Source organism: Labrus mixtus, chromosome 15 (genome assembly GCF_963584025.1).
Source record: "Labrus mixtus chromosome 15, fLabMix1.1, whole genome shotgun sequence".
NCBI classification, from domain to species: domain Eukaryota; kingdom Metazoa; phylum Chordata; class Actinopteri; order Labriformes; family Labridae; genus Labrus; species Labrus mixtus.
The window spans coordinates 9,545,393-9,568,991 of record NC_083626.1 but is presented as its reverse complement, the minus strand read 5'-3'; the positions used below and the strand labels follow the sequence as shown (position 1 = coordinate 9,568,991).

Here is a 23,599-nt window from a genome sequence, read left to right as displayed (position 1 = left end):
CTGTTCTGTGAAGCAACAGACCGTAAGCTGTTCCCAGGACAAACTTCCCCTCAGGGACAATTAAGTTGAATGTGTCTCTCTTTGTCTTGAAAACACTCGGCTGTCTTTGTGAGACAGATTAACTCGGCGGCTGATCTCTCTCAGTCTGCTCTCTGCCGAGGGCCCTGCTCTGATTCTCTACCTGGTATTTGTTGAACACATTTTTCTAGTTTCTTGTTGATTAAGACTATGCACTCATCTATAGAGTACACAAAGGGACTCACACTTTACCTAGAAAGATGTCCTTCTATTTGGGTGGGAATCAAAGGGAAACTCACAACAAGACACACAAAACGTGACCATAGACTGCAGCAGGGGGCGCTGGAGGCTCATCAGCAGCAGCTGCCATGCTGGAAATGCTGTCTCAACCTAACTGAGAGCTGGAGGTGAGGCTGGTTTTAAGCCTCCTGACAAACCGTTACAATCATGTCAGCTACTCGCCTAACTATGGATGACACGTATCGTTCTCAAAATCAAAACTGAGCCGTTAAAAAAAAATAACCCCCCCGTAAAGTATGTGTCAGTGATGACAATAACAAATCAGACTTATTTGTTTTTTTTGAACCAGGCGACAAACATGTTAATATTATGCTGTAAAAACTGCTTTTTTGTCAGTCATGTGTATGTGACTTCAGGTGTTCCTGGAGCCAGCCTCTAGTGGACACTCAAGGAACTGCAGGATTTTGCATTTCCGCATTGGCTTCATATTTCAAGACAGGAGGTTACCGCTTGTTCATGGCCCACAATAACGATGATATCACTTCCATCAGGCAGCCAAGCTCATAAAGCATCCTCTGCTTCATTGTCTATCTGACTCCTAATGGGACCGTCATTTACTAAATGAGCATCACGCTGTGTTGAAGGAGAATTAAAACTAGAGAATGAGACCATAAACTCATTAGGAAAATGTTTACTGAGAGAAAAAAATCAGTTGAGAAGTAAATCCATTTCCCATATCCGATTTCATACAATTTAATTCCTTTTTGAAAACCAGTGGAGTCGCCCCCTAATGGTCATAAGAAAGAATGCAAGTTGAAGGCAGTTCTGCATTAGCTCTGCTGACTTCTGTTTGATATCGTGGATATTTTTCCCCGTAATGGTGGATAAGGAAATGACACCCATATGAACCAGAATCTTCGGGTTCAAATGTTTACATTTCTATTTTTTACCTCACCTCAAATAAATAAGACAAATTAAATAAATAAGAAATCTTTGAGTCTGTGAGCTTTGAAACTGTTGCTCCTCTCTGTGTGCTGCGAGACGGATCCAGACAATAATTATTTCAACACCCGCTGAGGAAACTCCTGCACATGCTATGCTGCTGTAGGAGGAAGAGGAGGACGAGGAGGAAGAGGGGAAGAGGAGGAGGAGGAGGGGGAGGGAGGAGGAGGAGGAGAACGAGGAGGAAGAGGGGGAGGAAGAGGAGGAAGAGGGGAAGAGGAGGAGGAGGAGGGGGAGGGAGGAGGAGGAGAACGAGGAGGAAGAGGGGGAGGAAGAGGAGGAAGAGGGGGAGGAGGAGGAGGAGGAAGAGGAGGAGAACGAGGAGGAAGAGGGGGAGGAGGAGGAGGGGGAGGAGGAGGAGGAAGAGGGGGAGGAAGAGGAGGAAGAGGGGAAGAGGAGGAGGAGGAGGAGAACGAGGAGGAAGAGGGGGAGGAGGAGGAGGAGGAAGAGGAGGAGAACGAGGAGGAAGACGGGGAGGAGGGGGAGGAAGACGGGGAGGAGGGGGAGGAGGAGGAGGAAGAGGGGGAGGAAGAGGAGGAAGAGGGGAAGAGGAGGAGGAGGAGGGGGAGGGAGGAGGAGGAGGAGGAGAACGAGGAGGAAGAGGAGGAAGAGGGGGAGGAGGAGGAGGAGGAAGAGGAGGAGAACGAGGAGGAAGAGGGGGAGGAGGAGGAGGGGGAGGAGGAGGAGGAAGAGGGGGAGGAGGAGGAAGAGGGTAGTCAAACATGACAGTTTGTTCAGAAAGAGTAACAGAAGAGGAAACATCTCTACAAGCTTCAAAAGGAGTCACGAGTTCACGCTGTTATTTCAAAGTCGTATTTATAACGTGTAACTTCCTGACCTCCGACCTTATGACCTTTACAAAACTTCATCTGAACAGCATGAAGTTAAAGATTCAGTTATTACAATAATGACTTTTTAACTGCTTAATGTGTTAAATCAATGCTAAGATATCTGTACACTGATGATAATAATAATAACAATAGAAGTTTAAATTGTATGTAGCCCAGGACGCTTCAGAGGCCCCCAGACTTTGTTTCTTTAAGGGCCACATAACTTTGGGGGGGGAGATGGATTTCATCCCAGGAGATTGATTCAGCTGAACTTGGCATACAAATGCATTTTGAGAGAGAGAGAGAGAGAGAGCAGTAAAGTTAGGGGGAGAGAGAGAGAGAGAGAGAGAGAGAGAGAGAGAGAGAAAGTAGTAGAGTTAGGGTGGACAGAGAGAGGGAGAGAGAGAGAGCGAGAGAGAGAGAGAAAGTAGTAGAGTTAGGGTGGAGAGAGAGAGCAGAAGAGTCTGAGGGGAGAGAGAACGAGGAAAGAGTAGTGTTAGGGGAGAGAGAGAGAGAGAGAGAGAGAGAGAGAGTAGTATTAGAGTTAGAGGGGAGAGAGAGAGTAGTATTAGAGTTAGAGGGGGGAGAGAGAGAGAGCTGCTGTAATCCTCTGCCTATAAAGCGGCGCAGCAGAGCGAGGCAGCCTCAGTGTGAAGGATGGGAGATCAAACGGCGCCGTGGTCCTCCGCTCTGATGACAGATGGAGCATCCTTCGGTCTGAGCAGCAGCAGCACCCAGCAGGATGACGACTGGTCCCCTCGCCCTCTGCTGCCTCCCACTCCTCCTCCTCTCCGCTCTCTCTCTCACTCTCTCACAAGGTAAGCGGAGCTCTCTCCTCCGGGAGAGTTTTTAAAAAAAGGAGCTGAGGAAAAGTTTCCAGTGTCTGCAGAAAGCTTTGTTGGAAAATATAAAGTCGTTTTTTTGTTGGAAGGACAAAAGGTGTGATCGTTTTTCTGATTCTGACCTCATCATGATCGGGCTTCTATCGTCTTTTCTTTCACCACTCTAAGAGACAAACAGGAACAATGCCGCTCACTCTGCTTGGAGAATATTTATATATTACATCATATTATTTCAAACTAAATGCTGCTGAATTCTCTCCTGTTTTCATACCAAGCGGTCTCTCTTGTTTAATTCTCTAATCAAATTGATCTAACACAGCTTGACATGTTATTGTAGCTGCACCTGTAGATTTCTACCACCTGTTTCAGGAGTCAAAATGGTTTTTTTAAAATAAATTTAGATGTAGCCTAAGTGACCAGGATCGTGGTCGACGATGTGTCTACTTTAAAGCTTAACCTGAAATCTTTGATCGGTGTACGGGCGATGAACTTCATGCTCGACTGAGTGCAATCCTTCGCTTCCACTTGATTGCATTAATGGAGTCCTCTGTGTGTGTGTGTGTGTGTGTGTGTGTGTGTGTGTGTGTGTGTGTGCGTGTGTGTGTGTGTGTGTATGTGTGTGTGTGTGTGTGGTCTTGGGAGTGTTTTTATGTGTTTCAATGCAACACTGAAGTAATTCTTTTCAATACTTTTTGATCTGCGGTTGGCCCGTCCAAAGAAATGGCTGGGCCACTGAAAGGCAGAGAGAATGTGCCCTATATTCAGATGCCATTTAACCACATCAGTGCATACCGTGGCCCTATGTTCCCAAAGCCCAATGGTCCCACATTTCTAAGATTTTTCTCAAAGTTAAACCCTATGTTCCAACATTTCTAGGACATTTTCAAAATTAGGTCTTGTGTTCCTACATTTCCCTTCAATTTACGCACTATCCTCCCACAATATTTTTTGGAAGCACTTTATAGTAAATGAATGAATGAATGAATGAATGAATGAATGAGTAATTTTATTTCAATCATCAGCAGCAGAAATCGTCACAATCACAATTATTACAAGAAAAAATAAAATAGTCTGATCGAAAAGGGTTTCGGCTGAAGCAGAGCTTATAGATGCCAAACCTTTGCACCAGATTTAGCTAAAAGCTACATTCCATCTGTAGTCCATTGCAACTGGATAATAGGTTGGGTGTAATTGGCTACCAAATTGGGAGAAAGGGGGGGTAACATCTGATACAAATTTATTAAAAAGGAAATGTGGGAACATAGGGCCTAATTTTGAAAAACATCTTAAAAATGTGGGAACATAGGCACGCTCCCCTATTGGATAAGTAGCGATAGTGCTAGCCTCCTAGCTAACATTCACATCCTCGGCTTGGATGCTAACCAGTGCCCGACTGATATGGGAATTTTTTGGGTCGATACCGATATTAGGGAGGAAGAAAGAAAATCTGATACCGATATATCGGCCGATATCTTCCTTAGGTATATCTTCAATCTTTAGAGATATACACACATTTAGTGGGTTGATCCCTGAAACAGCAGTTATCAAACACTTGTGGAAAAGATATAAGACAAGATAGTCACTCAGCTGGAAAGTAACCGAGCATGTACGTGCATCACCGCTCGACACTCTGGAGAGTGATGATGTTTGTTGTAATCCATGTAGCGCCCTCTGCTGGTGAAATAGAACTGCTAGTGTAATACAATGAAAATCAAATTAAAATGCCATTTGGCTGGTGAATAAATCGAGTAATATCTGCACATATTGGTGATAAAATTAGCCGATGCACATTGTCACATGATAAGCAAATATCGGCCACTATTATCGGCTTGCAGATTAATCAGTCGGGCTTTAATATCAGCAGTGCCGTATACATGCACCAGGATGCTTTTCCATGGAGCAGCTGCAGCCTCGACCTCGCTCCACTGCATCTCTTCAGTCGGCTCTGTCTTGAATAAACACAGCTGAACTTTGGGATGCTATTTCTGCTGTTAGTACATGTAGAGTGGTTTTAGAACAACACAAGAGGAAAAAGACAGCAAAGCCCAGCTGAAACAGCCTTGACTTCTTCTTCACATCCAGCAATTGTTGGTAGAAGAACATTATTTTTCAGCTGCAACCAAAAGACAAAAAGAGATGTTTTCATACCTTACTCTGATAGGTTCGAGATTAGATAACTTAAACATGAGATCCACTCGCCATCCTTTTCCTGGTCTTCCTGGTTACACATATATTTAAATTTAAATCACTGAATTTTGACTGAAGGAGAGGTCATATAATGATGGACTTTCTATTCAAACAAGGTCAGGTTGAGTAAACTCTGTTTAGTTTTTGTGTTTATTTCTGAAAGACTGCACGAGGTATTAAGGTAGCTGGTGTGAAGTCTTCCTTTGGCTCGTTAGACTTCTGTTTTGAGGGCTGAAGTTTGGAATTTGGTTTTTACCGTCATGGTTTTAGAGTGACCACTGTTGGAAAACAAATTGTCAGGTTTAGGAACGTTATTTGCTAAGGTGACAGCTGAGTTATTTAAGGATTCATTAAACTTCTACCAGACTTAGGTCGTCAACATTTTTGATACTTGGATACTTTTCAATACTTATAGAAACCATGTGTTTTAAAACAATACAATATCCATTATTTTGATGATCCAAACGATCCCAAAGTACTAAAGTTTTAGGAAAATGTTTGATCTTCAGTCATATTTTTAACCAGCAGCTGCAGAAAAGAGAGAGTGAGAGCGATGTCCAAACTGCACAAAAATTTGCCATGTTTGTATTTGTACAATTTTAAAATTGTGCAGGAGTTTGTATGTAATTTTTTGAGGAATTAAAAACGATGGGTTTGTGTAGGAATTAGCTCACTACTGGCTAAATCCTCCAGTGGCCACTTTGGGAACTGCACATGTTTCAGCCTTGAGCTTGTTGCTTAGTTTGTTCGCACTTCAAGTTTACCATTTATTTCCTGTGAAACTGACTGGAGATGGATAATGCATCGCGGTGAACGCCGAGTTTCTTTTAAACGTTGTCATTTTACTTTATGGTGTGACAAAGCAGGGGAAACTTTCAAACCTGCATCAAATCAAAAAAACAAACATGACAGTGAAAGCAGACACGATTCCCTCTGTGATTGATAATGTAAGTGCAGCAAGTTGAACATCTCAGCCAGTACCACATTTAAATGCCAGGCTGGATTATTTCTAACTGTACTGAATGGACCAATGGGCGGAGGGCCCAGACCTCCTCCAGGGGCCACAGCAGCTCCAGACTGTCTGAGAGAAAGTCGTTGGTAATTTGATTGATTGTGTTTTGTTAGCTCTCCCTGGGTTTTGCTAACAGGGTAAGAATACTGTCTCATTAAATAACCATTCACTTACTGATGTACTCTGCTGTGTGCTTTGAGCTGAATGTATTCATCATGCACTGCCCCTGTTACCTTAAAATGTTTTTGAGAGGGATGATTTTGTCAGTGCTGGAGGTCTTGTGAGGTTTACAAACCAAGGACAATCGCATGTCTTCTCCCAATCGCATCTCTTTGACCTTCATGGAGGATCTCACGAGGTCAAGGAAAGGTTAATTATGATGTCAGAATAGCACTTAACATTGGCAGATGTTTTGAATGTTGGTTTTACAGTGTTGTGAAACCACAATGGTCAGGAGACGGATATTCTGAACATGTTGCAAGCATTTCAAAATGGATGTCCTGGTAAAAAGTACGTTTTACAGTCAGGGTTGGATTTCAGATACACAAAGAAGGAATTTAAGCCAACAGACATACAAGGAAAATTAAATTGTTGAAGTTGATCACCCTCTTCTCCCCTCAGATTGGAATGAAGGTAATGGGCTCATTGAATGCTGTAAGATTAAAGATTTATCTTTATTGATCCCCGCAAGGGGAAATTTCAGTTTTTACACTCTGTAGTCATGCAAAATACACATATACACACTGACAGGATCCTATGGACATGTACTAATGGAGAGATGTCAGAGTGATGGAGCTGCCCATAGCGGGCGCTCCTGAGCTGGTGGTGGGGAGGGGGTTTGGTGCCTTGCTCAAGGGCACCTCAGCAGTGCTCATGAGGTGATCTGGCACCTCTCCAGCTACCAGACCAACTTACCTAACCCCTAACCCTAACCCATATTTGGTCCGCACTGGGACTTGAACCGGTGACCCTCCAGTTCCCAACCCAAGTCCCTACAGACTGAGCTACTGCCGCCCAAGTAGAAGATAAGAGTGAAGGAGGGGCGGCTGTGGCTCAGTTGGTAGAGTCGGTCGTCTCTCAACTGGAAGATTGGGGGTTTGATCCCCAGCTCCTGCAGCCACATGTCCGATGTGTCCTTGGGCAAGACACCTGATGGACTCTTTCCTCAGCAGCCTCTACCATCAGTGTGTGAATGTGTAGTGGGACCTGTGGTGTAAAAGAGCTTTGAGTAGTCTGAAGACTAGAAAAGAAATATACAAGCTCAAGTCCATTGACCAGTTACCAATGTAAGCACTTTAGCAAATGTAGTTGGACATGAGTTGAACCACCACTTATCATGGATCTACTTAAAGATCTCATATTCTCCTCATGTTCACCTTTTATGTTGTCAGTCTGTGAAACCTGTAGAGAAGCTTTGAAGATTTGCAGCTGAGAAACTTCCTTATTTATCTGATACTTGTGTCAGTAAAAACCCTAATTTCAGCTTCTGCCTGAAATGGTTTGGTTCAGCTACTGTCTCTTTAAGCCCCTCCTCCCCATGTGCCCACTTTCTTCTGATTGGCCGTCTCTCTGGAAGACTTCCAGGGGGGCAGAACGCTGCAGGGCTTCCAGTGGAGGGCTGCTCTCCAGTGCTGGGAGAAGAGAGCCTATGTAAGAGATTTCAACAGATTACGTAGAGGCTTGAAGACGTCTTTCTTGCTAACTATCTTGTGATTATCAGAGAGTTTAGCGCCCTCTGCAGGCTTATTCTGGGACATGTTTACCTCATGATCTGAGGCTTTGCCCACGTTTAGTTTGGGCATCCAGCATTGTATGAGAGTTTTAAAACGGGGATCTGCAGAATAGGTCAACTGTAAAATGTCCTCCATGATGTATCTGATATCCACTAGTCTAATGGCCTGATAAGATTCTCTGATTGGTTCTAGATTTGGTCAAACATTATTGCTTTCTTGTTCCGCTCAAGCTTCCCCCTTCCATAATTTTCTTGAAAATCAGTCCTGTGGTTGTTTCTTAATCCTGTTTACATAGACTCCAACAGAACGATAAAAAAACCTTCTTGGTGGATGCTAATCCAACGTGGGGGGAGGAGAGGGTTAATCCTACCATGGTGGAATGATTGGAATCCAGCAGCTGCCTGGAAGCTGAGAAATTATTTGATCAAATTTGGGGTTTTGTTGACATTTGCAGAGACACTGTGTCGCTGTGTTCCTTGTAAATTCAGCAGCTAGCAGAGTATTCTCCTTCCACCTGCTGATGACAATACAGTCCTGACATTGTCAACAGGCAAGGCAGGCGACTGCTTGGGGCCCCAGGCTAGTAGGGGGGGCCTCGAGCGCTGACCAACTTTACACCACAGCAGTGGCTAAAAATGTGCAGATTTTCCAATGACAGTAGAACCTCCCAAAGGGGGCCCCATCTGACAGCACTCACTCAAATTGCCCTAGCATAGTGTGCATTGTTGTTTTGAAAACCAAAGACCAAAGAACGAGTAGCAAAAAGCAAGAGGAGTAAGCGTTGGATCACTGGTGGTGATAAACGCTGGTTGGAGGGCCCCCCAATGAATTTTTGCTGAGGGCCCCAATAGACTGCAGAATCGCCCACTGCATCAAAGAGCACAGAGATGTTTTTACAACCTGCTGCGGCGGCTGGCCTCAGAGCGGGACAGTTACCTGATGCAGTTTGAAGGTTTTCCCTCTCGAGGATAAAAAGCCCCCTTTGTCTGACTCTGACCCATATTGCTGGAGGTAATCTGTGCTTAAAAATGATTAAATGTTGCTGGTGGCTGTTCAAACGATGAAGAGCACGGGTTTTAATCCCGTAGCAGAAATTGTAGATTTTCTGTCTATGATCTTGGGAGCCTCCGTCTAGATTTTGGATTATGAATGGATCTCTCCAACTGCAGCACTCAGGCCCGCCTGGAGCATTTCCACTGAAAGTACACGGAGCGCCGACACAGTCGACAGAGCCAGCGCTCACAGGGATGTCCTCATGTCTAGACTTCTACAAACACAAAAATAAAAAAAGGCATAAATCAATCTTAAAGAGCTAAAAATCTAAATAAACACTTTGCTGTCCTGACTTCATGTCCTCAGAAGGTTCTTGAGTTTTTAATTTTACCTCACTGAGTTTTAACTGATTAATCCACATTAAGCCACATTATTTGCTCCAGTTCATTTTCATTTGGGGATGTTGTTGTGATTTATTTCTCGTCCTTTCAGATGTAATGACTCTAAAAATAAATCGCGTGATGTTTGAACAATCTCAGGCTTTTATTTTTAGGAGCGACAGTTTATTTTTATCAGTACTTAATAAACAGGGATGTTTTGGATATTCTTTTTCGTCATCCCTTTAAATTTCATAAATGATGTGCCGTCTCAACACCCTCCTGCTTTGATTCCAGGAGTTATGTGTATAGTCGACAGCATGTCCTAAAGTGTCCCACACATTCCTGGAAAAAGAGCTTTTAGATTGTGGCATAATTTTCAAATGTCACCTTGGTACAGAGGTGGAGTCATCGCTTGCTTAATACTACAACACTACTTCTTGGTAATCCCAGTACAGCCAGTGGTTAGCATTAAACGGGGTCAGCCCTATGATCCCTCATTTCTGTGAAATGTTCCCCCCATCAAAATTTGGTCCTATGTTCCCTCTTCACCACTAAGGTATGGTACTACGCCCGCATTACTGCCGACGATGACCCAATCCATCTGTCAATCTCACGCTCCATCTTCCCCTCACTCGTGAACAAGACCCCGAGATACACTTTTTGAACTTAAAGAGGACATATCATCCCCCTTCTCCACCTTTTCAAACAGTCCCCTGTGGTCTAAATGAAACATCTGTGCTGTGCTTTGGTCAAAATATAACATGAGTCAAGCACCAGAGGAGATTTGTGACCCTGTATAAACCAGCTCTCTCAGAACGCTCCGTTTTGGTGTGTGTGTCTCTTTAAATGTAATGAGCCCCCCCTGAGTTTTCCCGTAGTCATCACGTAGCGAGAATAAAAATGGCCGACCTGCACATAAGTTTTGTTCTAGGCTGGGGGTGGAGTCCATGGGTGGAGATACCAGGGGAGGGGAGGGGATTTTTTTTTACCAGAATCCCACTGTGACATCACAAGGAGAGCACAATTGAAACAGAGCATTTTTCTCTGTGTTGTAAGACTTATGCAGACCACAAACAAAGGACTGGATGGGTTTATTTCACATTTTGTGGGTCACTAGACACTCAGGTTACCCAAATATATGTTCAACAACACTGTAGAAGTGGATTTTTCATAATATGTCCCCTTTAAATTAGAAGTAGAAAAGAAAGGCGGCAAAATAAAACTCTGGCTCTATAGTATTATCAGTTTTGAAAAAAAACGTTCTGATATAAAACTAGAAAAGCTAAATATTTTAGAGAGGATTAAATGATAAAGGCGTTCAAAACTCAGGAAATGTTCTCAGACAAAAGTCTGATTTCAGAAAAGACTGTAATGAGATCACTGATTCAGCTGACCTGATTTCCTCAGGGCGCGACAGGAAACGCTGCATCCCCTTACTTTAATGAAACATAACGGGAGCCGGTGTAAAGAAGCTAAAAGAGGGAATGATGTGGTCATATCACTGCTGATTCAGTCTGGAGGCGATCTACAGACTCTTTTTGGGTTCTTGTAGAAAGTTTTTTACAGATTTTAAAGTTCATTCTGAGCAGAACATGAGCGACTGTTCAAGGAAAAGTCGGTCAGACATTCAGATGAGAAAACAGAAAGGTACTCATCATGGCTGCAGTAGAGGAAAAGTCAAACACTCTCCCAGACTTCAGGAGACGGTGGGAGGAAAACTGAACCTGGTTAACATCAGCACGAGAGTCATTTCAGATGTATTGCTTATAAATAACAGAAAACAGTCACCTATTGGATAAGGAGATATATGACAGAACAGAATTTATTAAAGGAAAACAGTCACTTTTATAATAAGCAACTGTGTAATGATTGGTCTCGAGACCACTTTTTGAAGGTCTCGTCGGCGGACTCTGGATTTTTAAATCAAGACCGGTCAAGACCACCACTGACAGGCTATGTTTCCACGTCATCTCAGTGATTAGAAGGAAAACGCCTCTTTTTAAAAGAACGAATAACTTTAATCCATTTGTAGTTTGATTTTTATCCCCCGGTTACGGCCGCAAGCTTCCCAGTGTTACGGTCTAAGGGAGTGACACGCCCCCTGAACACAAGATGAAGATTGTTCACTGATATTTATGGTCTTGTCTCGGTCTCGCCTTGCCTTGGTCTTGGTCTTGGTCTTGGTCTTGGTCTTGGTCTTGGTCTTGACTCGGTCTCGCCTTGGTCTTATTCTTGGTCTTGTCTCGGTCTTGGTCTTGGTCTTGGTCTTGTCTCGGTCTCGCCCTTTCTTGGTCTCGCCTTGCCTTGGTCTTGGTCTTGGTCTTGGTCTTGGTCTTGTCTTGGTCTCGCCCTGCCTTGGTCTTGGTCCTGGTCTTGGTCTTGGTCTTGTCTCGGTCTCGCCCTGCCTTGGTCTTAGTCTTGTCTCGGTCTCACCCTGCCTTGGTCTTGGTCTTGGTCTCGCACTTCCTTGGTCTTGGTCTTGTCTCGGTCTCGCCCTGTCTTGATCTTGGTCTTGTCTCGGTCTCGCCCTGCCTTGATCTTGGTCTTGTCTCGGTCTTGCCCTGCCTTGATCTTGGTCTTGTCTCGGTCTCGCCCTGCCTTGATCTTGGTCTTGTCTCGGTCTCGGTCTTGTCTCGGTTTCGCCCTGCCTTGATCTTGGTCTTGTCTCGGTCTCGCCCTGCCTTGGTCTTGGTCTTGTCTCGGTCTCGCCCTGCCTTGGTCTTGGTCTTGACTCGGTCTCCTCCTGCCTTGGTCTTGGTCTTGTCTCGGTCTTGGAGCACCCTGGTCTCGGGTATGTCTTGGTCTATGTTAGTGTGGTCTTGACACTACCAAGAAAATGGCCGTCGTTCCCAGATCGTCAAAAGTTGTGATTGTGTTTGGAGATTGAAAATAGGAGGGTCAAATGTTTCAGTAAAATTCAGAATTTTTAATCTTTAATTGAACATATTTTTATTCCTTTTTTTTTACATTTGTAAAAAACATATTTTTTAATCTTCGATTGAATCTGAATGTGTCGTACAAAGATGATTTCTTTCTCTGGCTTTGAAGAAGAATTCCTGTTGTTAGAAAGATGAAAGACATTTTTTTTTAATGCGTGTTCTCTTTTTTAAGGGGAGGTTTTGTCCTGACGCCTGGCAGCTTGTTAGCCACATGACAGATGTGGTTGCCCTGAATATGGAACTGAGCTCTTTGATCAAAGACGGGCATTAACATGAGGTGAATCTCCCATATTTCCAATTCAAAGCAGCTTTTGTTTGGCCCATCGTCCAGCGTACCTAATGCACGGGATAGCAGCACCAGTTGAGTGTTTTTTTGGAGGATTGGGGTGGTGGTTGGTTTTTCAACTGTGTGTCAGTGTGGATTCTTTTATCTGACAGCAGGTCAGCCTCTCTGCCTTCAATGCAGGGAGAATATTACTGGGAGACTTGGAGGGATAAAGCAGCTTTATATCTCCTGCAGCAAATACTATACAAGACATGGAATATAAAGCACTTTAGAGTGTACAGCCCTTTATAAAAGCTAAGCTGTTGAATTGTCTTTTCTGTGTTAGTCACATCAAAGTAGGGCAAAAGCAGCAGCAGTCCACAGCCCAACCATCTGGGGACGGTGCTATCACTCCCAACTCCCCAACGTATCACCCCCCCATCCCTATAATCTCATTCCTAAATATGATTCCTGTCACTGTAATGATTGCTTTCTGTTGTTGACGGAAAACATTTGGAATCAGTTATCACTTTAGAGTGCTGCTTTTTTCATCTCTCTGATATTCTGATATGTGTTAATCTCTCAGCCACATTGTTTGTGTGTGTGTGTGTGTGTGTGTGTGTGTGTGGAGGGTGCGAGCGAGCTTGGTGAATGGTTGGCTCCGTGGATGAAAAAGCTTCAGGCAGGATTAAGAGGAAAAACATGGAGGGAAAAAAAATAATCTGTGGGCAGGCTGACGTCATGCGGCGGAGGCCGGGGGTTGTGGAGGTGAGGCTGAGTGTGGTGACAGAGGGCATCGGAGCGCCTCGCAGCAAACGCCAGCCTGACGCTCTGCAAGGTGCCTTTGGTCCCCGTCCATGTGTGACAGGAGGGCCGCTCAGCTGCCGGACATAAGGTTGTACTACACCGAGCACACATTAAAGACTTAACCAGGCTGCAGTTATGTATCAGGATCTTATATATGAAATTATATTCATAATCTCTTTTTTTTATCACGTGAAATATTACATTTCACATGTCAAGTGTAGAAGATGCATAGACCTGTAAGGGAAATGCTTTACAAGATTTTATAGAAAACATAACTACAGACACATATGAAATGTGTTTTAGCTTGTTTATTACCTGTGAGATATGGTAAGTCATAAATGGACTTGAGCTTGTATATTTATTTTCTAGTCTTCTGACGATTCAAAGCTCTTTTACACCGCAGGTCACACCTACACATTCACACACTGATGGTAGAGGCTGCTGTGTAAAGAGTCCATCAGTATTAACTCATCCATTCATCCCCAGTCACAGGTGACTTTGTTGATGTTAAAGGCTTTATAAGCGATTTTTTGATCCAGCAGATGTCGCCCTTGAGCACCAGCATGAAACCAAAACAACTCGCGCTGCATTTTTGTGTTAGCATGCTAATGCTAACGATATTTATTATGCTTGTATCTTCACACTGCATGTAAATTTACCTGAAATGAGCGTGATCTAGAAACACAGTTAAGCAGTGAGTACAGTATGTTATTCTTCTTTTCTCTAGTCCCTCAATTAAACAACTTTTATACGCGAGGGGAGGAGTCAGCCGGCTGTCCTGGCGATGTAAACAAACTGAAGATAGGACTCTGAAAACTCTGAAAACATCACAGACAGTGGGACTCGGGTGTTACACCCATTATAGACAGTCATGACTCAGAGTTATTTTCAGAGGATATACTTGATTTCTGTTACATTTAAGTGTGAAAAATCACATATAAAGCCTTTAAGTACTCCACCGACACAGATATCATCCAGTGTTAAGAAATGAAATAGAACTGCCCATTTTCTGACTCTCTAAATGTGTTTGCTTTCTACTTTCTGACGATATTTAGAAAGCAAAGTTTAGTGTATGTTGTTGGGTGAAGGTTTAGTGTACGAGTATTTTTAAAATATTGTGTCGTTGTATAAAATGTAGTTTTGCCGTCTGAGATATCGCAGTGTTTGTTAAATGTCGTGTTTCCTCGGGGAGAGCCACTGAAGCGATGACGTTGTGCACAGATTACAAGGAACCTCATATCTCGTAATTCTGAGATGATTTTCTCATTATTCAGAAACACAGAGCCAAATTTATTTTCTCTTGTGAATGCAACACGCCTCCTTTGTTTTGTGAACTAAAAAAGTAATTCTGTGAAAATCTTTGTTTGTTTTGGGGAATGTCTGATCTTTGTGTTTTGACCTTCAGACCGCCAAATGTTTCAAATATGAGGTCATATTTCATTTTATTTCAAACCTTTATTTATTCTCGAAAGGACACTGAAGTGTTCCCTCATTTCCAACACGGTCGATATTACAAGCACAGTAAAACAAGCAAAAACACAACAAACACTCAGGTGACAAAAACCCCTGAGATCCATTAAAAACATTTACAGTTTGAAATTCCTAAACTCTGGAAGAGAGGGAAGAACTCCGATCCTCAGAGTTTGCTGGAGGGCGTTCCATGAATATGGAGCATCAAAAGAAAATGCTGATCTAGAGCATCATATCTAAAACATCCTAAATCAAAACCTTCCTTCATGCAAACGTTCTGCAGACCTCACACCTGTATGTGAAAGTTTTTGTTGTTTACATTCCTCTTATGTAATCAATCATGTAACTGAATCCGTCTGTATGAACAGCCATGTGATGATGTTTCACTCGTACTTCTTCATAAATGAACATCATCAAGCAGCATTTCTGTAGCTTTTTAATCCCAGTGGTCACAGCTCGGCCAAACACATCTCTGCGCCCGGTGTAAATACTGTTGCCCCCCTCCCCCCCCCGCCCCCCCAGGGTATTAGTGTATGTGAGCAGTGAGCTGTCTGGGTGTTGACTGGCGAGGTCAGGGTCAGCTTTGACTCCACCGTCCAACGCTCGCTCACAGGCAGCGCGAATGATTAACACACTGAGCTGCAAATCTAACACAGGAGCCGGAGCGTCATAAAGAAAACAACAACTGTACATTGTGCTATATTTAATCCTTACTCTCCGAGGGATACAGCACATATTAAATATTCAAGTGTCAGGAATGAATGTGGAGCACTGCACCCAAAAAATCTGAGCCAAACAGCACACTGTTTCTGAGTTTGTTCAAAGTTTGGATCGTTTCGTCATCCTGTTCTATCGACAAGATAACAGCTGATGCTTTTTGAAAATGAACCTCTGATTTCATTTCAAACCTTTATTTAAGCCTTTAAAGTCACTGAGGTTTCCCTCATTTACAAAGATGTGGAGACACAAATGAAAACAAAACAAAAAAAGCACAAATAAGACAACAAAGACGGGATGATTCTCAGTAAAAGCAATCGGTCACTGTGGTGAAGTGGTCTGAGATCATTGTCTTAATTTGTCCAAGCGAAACAAGAGTATCATCTATAGATGTTCTCCTTAGTTTCCTCTTGTGCATCTGTAAATCATCTCATATCTCACTGTCTGACAGGATCACACTCTGTCATTTATTTCAGGCTATAATACCTGTAAATGTGTCTCTGAGTCATGACTGTCTACAATGAGTGAGAAGCTCGAGTCCCGCTGGCTGTGTTGTTGTCAGTGCCGTGTTTACATGGACGGGACGGCCGGCTCCTCCCCTTGTGTATAAAAGCTGTTTTAGTCAAGAACTAGAGAGAAGAAGAACATACTCACTGATTATTTGGATGTCATATAAGAGTTTTTAGATCACGATCATTCTGTGTCTGTTTACATGCAATGTGAAGCTACTAGCTAACTAAAGAGCGCTAACATTAGCATGCTAACACAACAATGCAGGACACAGGTGATTGCAGCTCAAGCAAAGGATGATTTTGTCCGCTGCTTGTGCTTAATGGTGTTTAATTATGTTGCGTTCTAATTCATAACTCCTTCATGTGAACTCGAGTGGAGAGGGGTTGGAGGTGTGTCTCTGGAGGAGAGCGGAGGCTTCAGTATGGAGGAGGCGTGGCCAAACAGGCCAGTTTGTTTTGGTTTCATGCTGGTGCTCAAGGGCGACATCTACTGGATCAAAAAGTCTCACATTCTTCCTTTAAAGACTTTAAATAATGGCTGTAGTGACTGTATTGGTAAGCCTCAAGGTGCCATTTTGTTAACACCATGTTGGTTTTCTGGAGCCAGATGTTCACATACTTGGAGCGGGGGGGCCAGCAGGTCGGGGGGTCGGAGGGTGGTGCAGGAGAGAAAGAAGGGGTTTGCAATCACTAAATTATCAAAGCTAAAGAGTCTGCGCTGCAGTTTGTTCTGTAGCTGGAGCAGGAGAAAGTTAACCAGCGTGTTTTCTACAAAATGAGATTATCTGTGGCTGTAGCCGGTGGGAGTTGTTTAATCATCAGACTTGAGAAGCTGCCAGAGCTCGTGGAGAGAAGTCGACTTGTTGTTCACTGGCCAACATCTCCTTGAGGGGGGAGTTGGAAGACGGGGAATAAACCAGGTAACTTAGAATAATCTGTCTTCTTTTCACCTTGGTCCAATTCTTTCATAAAAAGGAGAAATCCTGACTACCATGCAAAAGGCTCCAACAGGTTAAAGGTCAGTGTCTGAATCAGCTGAGGTAACACATAGCAGACAGCTAGCAGCTCCCTCCTGAGGCCCCGCCCCTAATTCTACATCACTGTAAAGGCTTTATATGCGATTTTTCACACTTAAATGTAATAGAAATCAAGAATATCCTCTGAAAATAACTCTGTGAGTCATGACTGTCTACAATGGGTGTAACACCCGAGTCCCACTGTCTGTGATGTTTTCCGAGTTTTCCGAGTCATATCTTCACTTTGTTTACATCGCCCGGACGGCCGGCCGGCTCCTCCCCTCGCGTATAAAAAATGTTTAATTGAGGGACTAGAGAAAAGAAGAATAACATACTGTATTCACTGATTAACTGTGTTTCTAGATCACGCTCATTTCAGGTAAATTTACATGCAGTGTGAAGATACGAGCATAATAAAGATCGCTAGCATTAGCATGCTAACACAACAATGCAGCGCAAGTTGTTTTGGTTTCATGTTGGTGCTCAAGGGCGACATCTGCAGGATCAAAAAACGCATATAAAGTCTTTAAGTCTTAACTTAATAAGGTGAGTTTTATAAAAATGCAACATCACAACTGTGTTCCTGAATGGAAGAATTGGTTTTAGAAACAAAAAAAATGTTTTTCTGTACTGTGCAGGAAACATTTTTATTTCACCTGTAGAGTTTGAAATTTGATTTTGAGGCCAATGAGGGATTGAGTTATCTTTAGAGTCAGCCTCATTCGATCTAATTGCAATCGTCTAAGCGTCTGCAATGTCTTTTAACTCATATCTCAGCTCAGGAAGTAACATGTAAGATTTGCGCTGGATAGGAAACTTCCTGACATGAGCTTAGATTTTAAATAAAGGCTGGAAAGCAGAGTTTCTTAATGACTCACTGGGCGGATCAGCGAGGTTTAAAAAGTAACAGGAAATCGATACGAGCAGTCAGGACTGTCTGTCCTTAAGCAGACCTTTCCTTTGTACTCCTGCACAGAGTCGGGGTTCTGTTTTAATTTACACTGCAGCTCTCATTCTTTTCCGCTCTCTGTTCTCAGACTTCCACATTTCTCTTTGCCTCTGACCTTCTCTTCCTCTGCACAGTTTCATGTGTGTTTGCTTTGCCTTTGCTTTGAGGTACGTGTCTGTGTTACCGATTCAGCATGAAAAATGTGCCGCTCCGCCTCAGCTGTACGAGTCGCAGCATTTCAGGGGGAAATTTTCCATTCAACAATGCCATATAACATCTGTATAATGCAAAACGTTGTCCTCCTTACAAAGTTAACCTTCTTCTTTTTGAATGCCAGGAGATTCCGATTTATTTTAAAGTAAAGTTCAATAAACAACCAAGAAACTGCCGAGGAACAAAAATGAGGTTAGTCTTACTCACATGTTTAATATTGTAATAAGGTCCCTTTACGAATGAAATAAATCTAAAATTAAAAACCTTATGTGCAATCTGTGTCTGCGATTGAAGAGGTTTCAGACGACCCAGATGTCTGAAACAGAAGTGAAGCGCGGCCAAGGTGAATGTAGAGTAACAGAACAAGCTCATACAGAGCAATGCAACCTCATTCTCAAGTTTTTCATCGTTTCATGGGGTTTAAACTAAAACTTTAAAAGTCACATATTATCCAAAACACACTTCCCCATGTTCCTCTAACTCTAACATGTGTCTCTAGTCTGTCTACAAACCCCCCAATGATGAGAAAAGTCCATCCTCTCCGTCTTTTGCCTGCTCCACTTTTCAGAAAATGTGTGCTCAAACAGGCCGTTTGGAGATTTACCCTTCATGACATCACAAAGGGCAGTAGCCCCTCCCCCAGGTGGGTGACACTCCCACAGCTAGGTGTTTGTTCTGCCCTCTGAGTCTGCCTTCTCACCGTAAACAATAGGACATGGAGCGAGAAAGACCGAGTACACCCAAGCCCTTCTAGAGAGGGGGCGTGGTCAGACACAGCTCATTTACATATTCAAAGGTACAGACACAGAAACAGCCTGTTCTGAGCAGGGCTGAAATAGAGGGGTTTATAGACATGATCAAATACAGGATCAGAGTGGATTTAGAACAACTTCACACACATGTTTTGAGGAGCTCTGAGACTTATTTAAAGAAGAGGAGGAGAATATGTGACCTTTAAGTTTAGCAGGGCTGCACTTCATGTGTCTGATAAAAAGGAACTTCAAGTCAAACTAAGTCCTGTTGTTACATGTCGATGACAGTGATGGCTGTAGTTGTTCCAGTTCAACATCTCTTCATTCGACATTGGTCTCCTGGGAGAAGCAGACAGTACAGCACCATCAGGGCCGCTGCTGTCTTAGGAGACATTAAACTGATGTATTGCTCTACAGGAGACAGGCTGTAAGATTTGCAATCTGCGGGAAAAGGAGGCTTCAATGTTGCAACCTTCAATAACAAGGGAGAACCAGGGACACTCGTAGTCTAACTGTTAGTGCGTGCCCCATGTACAGAGGCTTAAGCCCATGTAAGCGGAAGGTTCGATTCCAATCGGTGGCCCCTGTCCAGTATGTCGGCCCCCATGCACCTTTCTCCTCTCCCAAGTTTCTCTAAAATCTCTAAAGTCTAAACTCTGCATAAAGATGATGCATGAGAGGGTCATCCAGGACAACCTTCGCTTTCTGATTGGCTCTTAACTGAAAAACACGGCCCAGATTATTCAAGTCAGTGCAGAGGTAGCCAAACCAGCAGATCATTAAAAGAATTGTCAACATTAAACGGTCTGTAATTGGCCGTTTTTTTGCAGCCGGCGTCAGTGTTAGCATCAAAGATGTCTTCTGTGTTGTGAAATTTTAGTCCTACAACAAATCTGCCAAACCAATCGTGATCGTCTTTAATCCATCTGGAAGTTGTCTTCTGTGTCTCCTGAGCAGAGGCGGGTTTAACCACAAAGCGAGTAGAGAACAGAAGCAGGACGTGTGTTGCTTCTGCAAACACTGGGTTTCTTTAATCTTCTGCTGATCCTGCGGTTTACATATTGGCTTACATGATGTCAAGTGTTCACGTCGTGCTGACCTCCCTGAAAAGATTTTAACGCAGCACGGGAGATGTTTGCATTGCGGGGCGTCCATGTCGACTCAGCTTTAATCTGCACAAAGCAGAGCGGGAGTGAAGCCGAGTGGAGGAGGAGGAGGTCTGCAGGCTGCAGGGTGATTAACAGAGAGGCTGCTGAGTGCAGGTCAGCACGTCCACAGAAGCTCTCACAGCCGATTGTAAATGTATGGAAACATTACGTAACATCACAGTGGACTATAGGATCCATACAGGGGAGGGATTTATTTAATCTTGTTTTTTTTCTCTCTCTGTCACAGGTTATTTAACGGTCTCCATTGACCCCCTCCCTCACGTCGTCATCGGAGACACGGTGACTCTGAAGTGTAACTTCCAAACGGACGGGAACCTGCGAGAGATCGTGTGGTTCCGGGTGAGCACGCAGGTGAACTTAATGTGAAAGCAGCTGCCTGTCAGCTTGAGTCTGCGTCTGACTCATGAATCTCCTCCTCCTGCACTCGATGTGTCTGTGTGCAAATACTCATGATTAGTACAGTGAAGCACCGTCTTCAGATCAACTTTACTTCATCTGTCACATGAAGTCTTTGCCCAAATACTCCTCACACTCTGACTCTGTAGAGATTCAATTCTAGATGTTTTCTGAGACCTGGTTTGATTCCCATGGGAAGGTTCAAATAAAAATAATGACATTTTGGGTGCTGGTGGCCTAGTGGTTAGTGAACGAATCTTAAAGGAAAATAAAATAAAAAAATGTACTAAAATAACTGAAGTGAAGACGAGGGGCATTGTTTTTTTATTATTATAACACCCAATAGACAAACAAAAACACAAGAGGTACACTTCATCTCTCCATAAAGCCAGGACAAAACAAAACACAGTAAAACAAAGGAAAAACAAACAAAAGAAACAAAATGAAACAAAAACGAACAAAAAATAAAAATAAAAAAGCAAGACCCTTCCCGCCTCCATCAACCATCAAACCAGTTCCTGCCCTCCCCCATCCCACCCCAATCTTTAGGGGCATTATTAAAAGAATAATTAAAATTCAATTGAGTGGCGCTGGTGGCACAGTGGTTGGTGCGTGCGCCCCATATATGGAGGCCATGGTCCTCCAAGCGCGCGGCACAGGTTTGAATCCCACCTGTGACTCCTTTCCCGCATGTCATTCCCTACTCTCTCTCTCTCCCTGATTTCTGACTCTATCCACTGTCCTGTCTCTCCATTAAAGACACAAAAAGCCCAAAAAATACATCTAAAAAAGGAAAAAATTGAAGAAAAAAGTTTGCATCCATTAGGGGGTCTAGTGTTTATTGCTTTTCCCATTCGGAGTCGAACCAATCACAGGCCTGACATATATATCACACCTACAGACAATTTAGAGTCTCCAGTTAACCTAACCAGCATGTCTTTGGACTGTGGGAGGAAGACGGAGTACCCGGAGACACACATGCACACATGCACACATGCATGAGGAGAACATGCAAACTCCACACAGAGAGACTCCTGTCAGCCGGGGATTCAAACCAGGAACCTCCTCACTGTGAGGCGACAGCACTAACCATTGCACATCCATGCGGCCCTCAACTTAAAGATGATCAGATATAATATATGACCTAAAAAGTCAAATATAGTGAACTCACTACAGGTTGAGAATATAGATGAAACAGAAGATTAGACAGGTGTTGTCGTGTCTTTAAACTGGAACACGTGTCGCTGTGTCTTTTCTGCAGGATTTCAAAGTACTAAAGTAAACTTCATGAAGTAATGTTTTAATAGTCGTTATTAACATGCACATCCATTCATACCGATGTGCTCTCCACCTCTCAGGTGACTGAAGGAGGCAACGCAAAGCAGAAGATTTTCACCTACGATGCCATGTACAACACCAGCTACTCTCACCTGGAGGACAACAAGAAACGGGAGGACCTGGTCTACAGGTCCACTGTGCGGTGAGGCCGGACTTTAACATGCTTTTATTTTGATAGTCAGGAGAGGCTTGTCTTGCAATAAAAATAAAATAAATAAAATAAATAAAATAAATAAAATAAATAAAATAAATAAAATAAATGTTAAAAAAAACTCACCGAAAATATTTTGTCAATTTAGGAACATTTTCGCTAAAACCAATCAACACTTTGTTCCAACATTTTTTAGTCAGTATTCTTTGCATTCTCAGGGACCTCTTCGTGCTCAAGGCCAAGGTCAAGGTCAAGGTCAAGGTTTCTTTATTCGTCTCCCTAGAGAGAAATTTGTCTCAGATACTGGGAAATTGCTGCATGGACAATACATCAAAACAATATAAAAACAGTAATTACAAATGTGCTCTCTTTCCGTAAGGCTTGGACAGAAACAGGGAGAAGGTCTTTTGGGTATTTCTGCTCCCAGAGGCGCTGCTTGTCAACAGGCAAAGCAGAGCGACTGCTTAAGGCCTCAGTCTAGTAAGGGACTTTAAACCACAGCAGTGACGCAAAATGTAAATCTTGCAATGATAGTAGGAAACCTCCCTAAGAGGGGCCCCATCTAACAGCACTCATTCTCATTGCACCACCGAGCGCTGCATGCATTATTCCTTTGAGAACCCGAGTTTGTCAACGTCACCCAAGAATGAAGAGGAAATATCTGAATAGGAGCGAAAAATAGAAAGCAAGACGTTGGATCAAGTGTCCTAATGGTTACTATTATTTATAACATAAAGGGGATGAACACTGGTTGGAGGGCCCCCTAAAGGGCCTGAAAGGACTCTAGAATCACCGCAGCCTGGAGTCTGTCGCAGAATGACTTGAAACTCGAGGAGTTGGTGTCCTTAAATGGTTTTAAAAACTAAAAGACCTGGAAGCAGATTCTACAGGATGTCGATGTTTTAACGTCGACTGCTTGAACTATCGACTCCCAGATTTGTCTCATAGATGGTTTTGTATTTTGTTTCTGTTTGTGTCTCTGTCTGTTACTTTGTGTTTTTTGTGTACTCTTATCAGAATGAGAATCAGAATCAGGGTTTATTGCCAAGTACATTTATACATACAAGGAATTTGACTTGGTGTATTGGTGCTAAACAATTAACAAGGAAATAAAGCAGAACAAGCAACAACTTAAATAATACAGTATAAGAAGATATTACAATATATAAAATAGAATTTAAAAATGTAAAATGTAAAATATAAAATATAAAAAAATAAAAAACACAAAATGTATAAAAGGTGCAATGTAGGAGCTGTGCAGTGGACTGAGAAAAAATCTTAATGTGTGTAACTACTCACAGAGTGCATGTAAGGAAGATACATTTTTAAAGTCCAGTGGGCGTTAATGTAATACATAAAGAAAAGTTTCATCATTCACATTACTTTGATGTCTCTTAACGTTTCTTCTTAAAAACATAATATCATTCAGTCTCCTTCCCTTCCCATTACTGGACAACATCTGTGTATAAAGTGTCTCATTTGTGTCTGTGTGTGTTTTCTAAAAGTCTCCCCGAAGTGCAGATGGAGGACGACGGCCTGTACGAGTGTCACGTGGGGATCTACGACCGGAGCTCCAGAGATAAAGTGATCCTCGCCTCCGGCAGCATCATCCTCACTGTCATAGGTGTGTTTTTATATCGCAGGTCAGACCGTGAATATTAAAACCAG

General features: G+C 43.0%; 1 protein-coding gene and 1 long non-coding RNA gene across 4 annotated transcripts in view; both read left to right on the top strand.

Annotated features, from left to right (window-relative positions):
- The window catches only part of LOC132989554 (uncharacterized), a 42,276-nt gene that overhangs the window by 3,176 nt on the left and 15,501 nt on the right, over positions 1-23,599 (top strand). The window lies entirely within an intron of this gene.
- LOC132989552 (immunoglobulin superfamily member 21-like) overlaps positions 2,602-23,599 on the top strand; it is a 36,499-nt gene continuing 15,501 nt past the window's right edge. For 2 of the 3 annotated variants that reach the window (XM_061057247.1, XM_061057245.1), the window contains exons 1-4: positions 2,602-2,908; positions 20,273-20,397; positions 21,801-21,922; positions 23,437-23,555. In XM_061057247.1, the coding sequence (XP_060913230.1) occupies positions 2,833-2,908; positions 20,273-20,397; positions 21,801-21,922; positions 23,437-23,555 (442 nt within the window). In that variant the 5' untranslated portion in view covers positions 2,602-2,832. The remainder of the gene's footprint in view (positions 2,909-20,272; positions 20,398-21,800; positions 21,923-23,436; positions 23,556-23,599) is intronic. The other variant, XM_061057246.1, reaches the window with a different exon arrangement.